At 34.5% G+C, this 9,376-nt stretch overlaps 1 protein-coding gene across 1 annotated transcript; it reads left to right on the forward strand.

Annotated features, from left to right (window-relative positions):
* The first annotated feature begins 883 nt into the window (after positions 1-883).
* LOC110100477 lies at positions 884-7,322 on the forward strand. Its single transcript, XM_020828000.2, has 2 exons — positions 884-1,306; positions 6,652-7,322. Exons 1-2 carry the CDS (start codon positions 1,002-1,004, stop codon positions 7,127-7,129), a joined length of 783 nt encoding a protein of 260 aa, XP_020683659.1. The 5' UTR covers positions 884-1,001; the 3' UTR covers positions 7,130-7,322.
* Positions 7,323-9,376: the final 2,054 nt, after the last annotated feature.

The following is a 9,376-nucleotide window of genomic DNA, read 5'->3' on the forward strand; positions in this document are numbered from 1 at the left end:
CTAATCTTCTTTCTTATTTGAATAACGATCAAGGTGTCTATAGATCACCAATTGATACTTATCAATAACTCGCGTTGGAATTTTTTATTTTTTTTTTTGAAACGGGGCATCCACCAACTGTCACTCCTGAAGGTCACTTGGCGGTGTGACTAATCCTTGGTTGACTTAGAAGTAACCACCCTAGAGACCTCTTGGCTCGCACTTGATTGGTCTGCACTTTTAAGAGGTGTTGCCGCTCGAAGGAAATCCATGTTGAATATTTGTCAATCGCCGATATTTAAAATACATTTTATCAATCACTAGATCTCGTTATGATATCTCAAGACTCATCTTATTCTCACCATAAGAGATTTTTTCTTAATTATGTATATTATAGTGTATCAATATCTTCTTTAATCATATGAAAGAGTACTCTTTATATTTTTTATTAGCATTAATAAAATTATGTTAACTAAACTAAATTCTATAATTTTTTCTATAAATTTTTCACATAAAAATGTCATGTGTCTCATGTCAGAAAATTATTATGTGCGGGATGTGTCACTTCACCTAATATATAATGCATTGGATGATTTGTCGTGTTCGAATTTACCTTCGGACGCCTTCAGACACCGCACAAATACTCTCTCCTCATGTCATTTTCTCAAGTTATCTATGTGCTTGTGTGAGGAATTTTTATATAATATGAAGATGGTAATCTCTCAATCTACCGTAGCCATTGGAATAATTTTAAGGTCGAGCAAGCTTGGCTGGTCTGCCCCCGGTTCGGTTCATTTGCCGGTTGGAATAATTTTGCCAATTTATTCTGTCCGATGCGTACCGCCGTTTACTGGCCCGTTAAGCTGCCGTCTTCGACCGACCGCCAATTGAGGTAGATCACGTGATCTAATGGTGGAGAATTCTTCTTTCACAGATCGGTCCCTTCGACGAGGACGAAGCCGGTAGAGCAAACTCCGGCTGAAATTTGAGAGAACTCTCGCAGCGGCGGCGCGAAGACGGAAATGGGGAAGGGACTAGCTGCTTGGACTGTGGCGGCAGCGGCGGTCGCCATATTGGTGGGTGTTAATCGGCGGTATGGATGGGACGGGGAGGCGGCGTTGCAAGTCTTCCGGGGGCTCTCGGAAAAGTTAGGCTTTTGGGCAATCCCACTTTACGTCCTGGCTCACACCCTCACCCTTGCCCTATGCCTTCCATATGCCGTGTTCTTTGAGGCCGGCGCTTCCTTACTCTTCGGCTTCCTCCCTGCTATCCTTTGCGTTTTCTGGGCCAAGATCCTGGGCGCCTCCCTCTCCTTCTGGATTGGACGGTAAGTGCCGCAGCTCTCCCCTAAACTGCCTTCGCACTGCAGTGTATTTTGATCACTTATCTGTTTGCTTCTGTTCTAATCGGTACCGTTTACTGATCCCTCGATTTTACTTGCTTTCAGTTTGTAATATTTTGCAATTTCGATCTAAAATTGTGAAATTATGAACGTGATCTGTGTTGGATGAAGAACTGGAACCTAAGGAACAAAGATCTCCAGTTGAGATGATTTAGTTTATAATGCTTTTAGGAACTGCATTATGGGCTGCAATTGTCTATGGTGTGTAATATTAAACGAAGTGGAATTCCACCTCTGTTAGTTGTGTTGTTTATATCGGGTACAGGGATAACTTATATTATAGCGGATTGAGAAATCTTTCAGCTTGATCGAGGTTGCCATATGGCTTACTTAGTAGTTAATTTTGAACTAAATGAATCAAATAAACGGTTAACGCAAGAGTTGGATTGCTGTTTCCTTTAGGGTAGTGAGTGGTGATATGCAGACTATGTTTTTTCTGTGTGTCATAGAATTTAAGGCTGGATTGGGCAGTTTGTGATTTGTTTTTTGGAGGTCATTAAAGGGGATATTGGATACAGGCAATAAAAACTATTAGCCTTGCATCTCAGAAGTTTTAGTTTCTCATGGTTGAGTGCTTATCTTGCGGTATTATTATCGAGCTTAGTTAAATTCATGGACTTAAAAGATTTGCAAAGATTTACTATGATAACAAGTAACATCTTAGGTGGAAGTTTATTGGGATAACTTCTTGGGATGCTTTCGGTTGACCGTGTTAATATAATTTTGGGATGGTTTTAGTCTGATTATGAATAAATATTTTTGACTTATGATGTTTTCTAACTCAAGGTCCCCATTGGATTTTATATTTCATGTGTACTTAGAACTAGTTGACAAGTTGCACTTCCATAACTTCTTTTTAAGGACTTTGAGGATGCCAAATTTTATTTGGTAAAATATAGATAGCATCATCATTGAGAATCTTTTTCACGTTTTCTTTATATAGTTTTAGTGTTTTACTTCTTTAGATGAGTGTAACATGGAAGCTCGGCAAACAGAGAAACCAAACAAGCAAGAAGCAAGGAACTTGGGTATTCTGTAATATTAAGAAGATAACCAACCTTTCAATTGAGAGTATACATGTATATATCCCTACCTGCAGCAACTATAATAACAAAATAGCCCAAATAGGGCAAACATAGGTAGAAATCGAAAATATCCTATTCACATATAAGAGGAAAAGTTGTAGCATTGGTAAAATGGAGAATGCAATTTGTAATAGTACGAGTGATCTTATGGTTAGTAGTAGGATGATGTTGCCTCATTGGAGCTTGGTGTTGCATCAGTTCTCCCCTGATTTAGAAAAGCTTATCTCAAGTAAACTGAGTTGCAGTGCTGGCATCATCAGGAGAATGATAGGCATATATATCAGAGATATTAGAAGTAGAGGATGTAAGTATATCAAGTAGTAGATTGATGATATAAACGTTGTCATTTATATGCTTAGCTAAAGTTATGTCCAATTTTCTTTGGGCGTAGCTTGGAGTATGCTCAAGGTGCAAATTGTTGTTTGCAAGGCCTTATCATAACTAGATCACCAGGGTTAAACACTTTTGGTCTAGCTGGATGTCATCATCTTGCTTGTAGAAAGCATTAGAATCTACTACTTTGGAGCGCACCTCCTCCTGTGGTGACATCTTTGGCCATTGTCTCAACCAATTTATTTTTGCACCTTGGTAGCATAGCAATGTCAATAGTGTGGTTAGGCATTTTAATGTAACCAATGTTAAATGGGCACTTTCCAATAGAAAGGTTGGGCATTGAATTGTAAGTGAATTCAGCTTGGGCATTGAATTGTAAGTGAATTCAGCTTGCCCATGAACCTGACTCCATTGTCTTGGATGGTCTTGAACCAAACAACGCAATTTATTGTTGAGAGTGCGATTGATGACTTCAATTTGCCCATATGTTTGAGGGTGATTAGTCGAGCTCAGCTAGAGTTTCTTCTGCAAATCTTTTTAAATCTATCTCCAAAAATAGCTTACAAATTTGGCATCCCAATCATAAATGAGGCTTTAAGGTAGTCCATGTAGGCAGACAATCTCGTGGAAGTAAAGGTGGGCTATATTGAAAGCATTGGAAGTTTTGTTGTAAGCAGCAAAGTGCGCCATTTAAAAAAAAAATCTATCAATGACAATCATAATAAAATCAACTCCTCTCATGTTTTGTTTCAATCCCAATATGAAATCTTGGTTCGTATCCTCCCAAATTGAATCTGAGATAGGCATGGGTTTATACAAGCCATTATTTAGGGTTGTGTGACTGTGTCATTATAGATGAAATTGGGGCCAAAAGAAACTAGTTTGAAGATAGGAAAGGGTCTTCTAGCACCCGACATGAGCTATCAGAGCTTTGTGTGCACCTCCTTCATGAGTTGTATATGAAGAGAAGAGTCCAAGATATATAATTGATTACCTTTGAACGAGTATCAATACCAGATGGAATAATTTTCCATTGGGTGTGATGAATTGCATTGTAGCCACGGGTCGGAGAAGTCCGGATCACTACTATATGAGTCTTTCTATAACTCCGGTACTATGACTTTGGTTTGTAGCATTGTGTTAAGTAATAATATATTCTTTTAAATTCAAAAATAGTACAACAACAATGTCAAGAATGAGTGAACAATTTATAAAATCAACATCAAGATAATATAATATTTAAATTCTATCATAAAAGAAGAGGAAAGCAAATATTTCAAAGATTGGTAGCACTGCAACAACTAGCCGGCTATAAAAACTTATTGTTCAATTTATTTCAACATTAAACCGGTCCCAAACTCATTTTTAATTCTTTTATTTCACTTGTATTAAACCAGTTAGTCTGAATCTCTATTAAATCTAAAATCAGTTCACGTAAACCTCTGTAAATAGACCCTAAATACTTTAATTGAATTTAAGAAATAAGATTTCTTTTTTTTTTTCCTTTTTTTAATCTCTCTACATCTGAAAAACAAAAAGAACTAAAAATTGGTTTGATATTAGTTTAATGCTAAAAGAAATTGAACCACGAGTTGTTGTAGCCAGTCAGTTGTTGTAGTGCTCTCAATCTTTGAAATATTTGCTTCATTCTTCTTCTATGATAAACTTCAAATATTTTATTTTCTTGATGCTAATTTTCTAAATTGTTCACCCATTTTTGACAGTGTTGTTGTACTATCTTTGAATCTAAAAATATATATTGTTGATAAACATATTATGAGGAGGGCAAACCATCTGTTGAGAGCATTCATGACCCAATTAAGGGTTCTAGCCTTGTACTTAGCACAATGCTAAATTTTTATAGAAATTGTACCAAACATGCGTTGATACGCAGAACAAAGTTTTCATGAAGCAAATGATGTCCCCGCCGCTTAAGGGCTCGAACTACGACATACAATTTTTGTTTGTATATAGTCCACTTTTATCTCTCCACTCTTAGCTTTTCAATGAAGAATTCAATTGGCCAATCCTCTTGTGAAAGTACAAACTAAATTGTTATTGTGGATGCATCAATATTGATGTTGCAAGGCTTGTCGAAGTTGGGGAGAGCAACATGGGGCTGAACTTAGGACTTATGGTCTCAAAGCTTTTTGTTGATTGCTAAACTAATAGAAGGTTTTTTATTTCAAGCAATTGGTGATTGGGGCCATGAATGCATTTAAGCCCTCTATGAATCTATAATAGAAATTAGCCAATCTGTCGAAACTCTGGTGTTGGAAAGAGATGCTGATGTTTGCCACTCATGGACGGCTGAAACTGTCTTTAGGTCCATTTAAATTTCATTTTTTGCTACTATAAACCAAAGGAAATAGATCCTTGATGATGCAAACTTGTTTTTAGACACATTAAGATGAAATTTATGAGTACAAAGATCCCCAAAGATATTAGTTAGATGTTCTAAATGATCACTCAGGTTAGCACTATAAATTTATATATAATCAAAATAGACAATGCAAAATAAGAACAAATATGATTTGAGTACCTTGTTCATGGGTCTAATAAATTTGTGAGGCACATTGCATAATCCAAATTGCATGACTTTCCATTCGTATGACCCTTTTGAATCTTTAAAGCGGTTTTCCACACATTGGTGAATCGAAGGCAAATCTAATGTTACCCACTCCGCAAATCATATTTAGAGAATATAGCTAAACTAACCAACTTGCCCATCATATCTTGTCATCATGGCCTGTGGAAACGATTCTTATCGGTAATATGTCTACACACATACGTCGATTTTCATTCTTCTTGGGCATGAGCAGGGCTAGGACAATACAAGAGCTCAAGCTATGTTGAATTAATTTTTTGTCCAACAACTTGTCAACCGTTCCTCGTAGAATTTGATATTTGTAGGTTAAAAAGTGATTGTGGCATGATGGATTTAAATAACTTGAAACTATTATTAAAAAAAAGAAAGAATACAAATATAGATGGAGCCATCTTATAGCATGGAGAGTTGTTGGAAAATTTTATAAAATTATAATTAGATGGGATATGGTAAATGGAGTCAAGCATTGAGCAACTAAGAAGTCACAAAAAGTTGAGTGTGGTATAAACAAGAATGATAAGATAGATGCATGATAAAATTTAATAGGATAAAATGAGAAGTGGTCAAGTAGAGATGTTTTTGGAATGGAAGCTATTGAAGATAAAATGGTGAAACACAATCTTTGATGGTTTTGACATTCATAACAAAGCCATAGGTGGCACTAATAAGGTGGATTTGATAGAATTACTATAAAAATATTGTGAAGAAAAATTGGTATACCTAAGATAACCAACATAAATTGTCTAATAAGTTTTGTACAAATTAAAATTTGCACCTCATGTAGCACTGAATATGATTGAAGGGAGGAGGATTTATCTACTCAATTTCATATAACTAGGATAATCAAATGATGATGACTATGATAAAGTATCCTACAATTGTTATCAGGGGATAATTTTGTGAAATGCCATTGTGACGATATTTTTGCAGTAATTAAACTTATGATTTAACTCTCTTTTTTTCATATGAACGGATTACATTTATTTATCTGCTTTATATAAGCGGCTGCATTTGTAATTATCATAAATTTGGGGATAAATTATTCCGTGCAGAATCCGGACGGAAATAACTGTTCGGACATGTGAGTGTATAAATTTTTTATATGCGTCATTTGTACACAGTGTGATTTGGACGATTCTTACCGTCCGGACTCCGTACGGAATAATATCTCGAATTTGGGTCATGATTGGTTGGATATTTTAGTTTGGGCTATGAATTGCCATAATATTTTAAATTCCTTTCAGGGCAGTATTCAGCAGCTCAAAATCTGCAATGGAGTTTGTACGAAGAAACAAATACTTCAATCTACTCTCCAAAGGCGTAGAACGCGATGGCTGGAGATTTGTTCTTCTGGCTCGCTTTTCACCTGTTCCATCCTATGTAATCAACTACGCTCTGGCCGCCACCAAGGTCCATTTTTTCATTGATTTCCTCCTCCCTACTGTCATCGGTTGCCTGCCTATGATCCTCCAAAATACTTCTATCGGCAGCCTTGCTGGTGCCGCTGTGTCTTCAACAACAGGCTCAAAAAAATCCCATCTTTTTTCGTACTTGTTTCCTCTTATTGGGATAGGATCCAGCGTTCTGATATCGCTGAGAATTAAAAAATACTCTTCAGGGATTGTAGCTGCGGCCGAATGCGAGTCATCTTGCTCAAGTGAGAGCAATGGCTGCGATGCGAAGATTGTGGAGTCGTCGTCTGACAAAACGTCTGGGAATTGAGTATGGATGGGCAGAAGCTTTGATTTCTTGTTCGTCTTCTTGAACTGGAAGTTGTAGGGACAAGTAGACTAATCTAATTGCTGATGGCTGGTTTTGCATCCTTAGAGATTTGCTCTTGCCATGTCTGATTCTTGTATCACTTCACTTTCATGTAACCAAATGTTGCTGTTATGGTTACTCGCTGTGATGCACCAACAATTTTTCCCAAAGAGCTGTGCAGTGTCCGACACGTATCAAACATGTACCCGATATGACATGCGTCTGACACGCCTTCGACATATGTCGGACATATCGTTTGATTAAAAAAATATTAAATATAAATTGGACACGCTCGTCCAACACCCGAGTCTTAAATACTTTATGATTTTTTTAAATATAATTTTTTGTATTTAAAATTTTTATTTATTTAAAATATAAAAACTACATTTGTTATTTCCTATTCTCAACACCAAATCAATCGTCTGCACTCAATATTCTCATTTTATTTCTCTCTTGCGAGTCTCGACTTTGGTTTTACAATAATGCATGATGTTGTCTCGACATCGATGTTTGATGTTGTTACATATCGATATTTCAAAATCATATTAACATTAAAGTTTTACACTATCTTGACATTGATGTTTGATGCTAGTAATCTCTACACCCACAACTTAATAGATCATCTATGTCCGACGTCATCTTAACATGGATGACCAACACCCTCTTAACATTATGACAGACACCCTCTTGACATCGACTTTGGATACTTACTGCATATCATCACTGTCCGACCTCAACAACATTGTCGTATTCTTTCTCGATGTCTGATACAATGTATTGATGCACAACTCTCAACATCCTAATATTAATCATTTTAAGCACAAGTTCTAGTTAAATTATTTATTATTTTTAAATTATTTTGAATATTATACTTATTTAATTTGTATGCACTATTTTTTAAATATGAAAAATATAATATCATGCTCAACATGTGTTTGTATCATATATATTCAATAAATGACATGCCCTTTTTCATGTTATGTCGTATCCGTGTCATCATGTTCATGTTTGTACATCATAGGTTACTGAGGTACGTTCCTTTATGATGCTCCAGTGTAAGCATGAAAATATTTATGGTCAATGAAGATGTATCTTGATTCTACATTGAGAACTTCAGAGCTTTTTGTTCTGGCATGCAAATCGACGATGAGTCATACTACGTATTGGCTATTGTTGAATAGGCCATCCCGCGATTGTAGAAAAGTAGAATAACCCGGGTCGTTGAGCGAATTATCTATCACTGATTTTCATTACTCCATTCGTAATCAATCACTAAATTAACTTATTTAATATTCCCAAAAAAAAAATTAACTTATTTAATATTTTATAAAACAAAATTAATATATTTTTAAGACATCAAATATATTTTATTTTATGTCAAAATAAAATAAAATAATTTTTTTACAGAAAAATTATTGCTTGTATGGATGTTGATAGTTCTTTATTTTAAATGAAAAAATATGTATGATACTACAATAGGTTTATTTTTTTTTTTTTCAATAATAATCTTATAACAACTTTTCAGATAAGTACAACAGACTCAAATGAACTTTTTTTTTTTGCGCAAAATATTGAATCCATTAAAATATGCCCAAACTATTTCATCGAATCATTATAAGCAATAGATTATGATTGCCATCTCCTCTACAATATTTCAATAATGAGGAAGTCTTTAGCTGTTTTTTTTTTTTTTTCATAAACCTTCTTATGTCCCAAATCCAATAAAAAACGATCAAAGCCAGTAAGCTACCATATCCTCATACATAAATATTGAACATTTAATGCAAATTTTCAAATAGGAACACAAAAATTTCTTATAAATATATCAATAAAAAAAAATTATTAACTATCTGATCAACCTTAAATTAATATAAGCATAAAATTTGTGTCATTTTTATATTTATATAAAAATCATAATTTTATTTGATTATTATTTTCTTATTATTTTTGAATATTTAAAAAAATTTATGATGAAAAATTATTTTTTATGATTATAATAACAAAATTATTTTCTCCCAAATAATTTTATGAACAGAAATCATACAAAGTAGATGCTAATGAGTATAAAATTCTTTAATTTTTTTATTAAAGTAAAAAAATATATATTTTTACCTTCTGTCAATATTATGTGTTGATTTCCCCTAAAAAAAATATTATGTGTTGAACTTTTGGATGGAGTAAACCAATTGCTGAACTACTATAAAAGCA

This window comes from Dendrobium catenatum, unplaced genomic scaffold (genome assembly GCF_001605985.2).
Source record: "Dendrobium catenatum unplaced genomic scaffold, ASM160598v2 fragScaff_scaffold_353, whole genome shotgun sequence".
Lineage (NCBI taxonomy): Eukaryota > Viridiplantae > Streptophyta > Magnoliopsida > Asparagales > Orchidaceae > Dendrobium > Dendrobium catenatum.

Excerpts from the sequence above, each read along its gene's own strand:
- LOC110100477 (XM_020828000.2), top strand. The coding sequence starts at position 1,002 with ATGGGGAAGGGACTAGCTGCTTGGACTGTGGCGGCAGCGGCGGTCGCC. Across the intron at positions 1,307-6,651 it reads CTCTCCTTCTGGATTGGACG|GGCAGTATTCAGCAGCTCAA; the intron begins GTAAGTGCCGCA and ends AATTCCTTTCAG.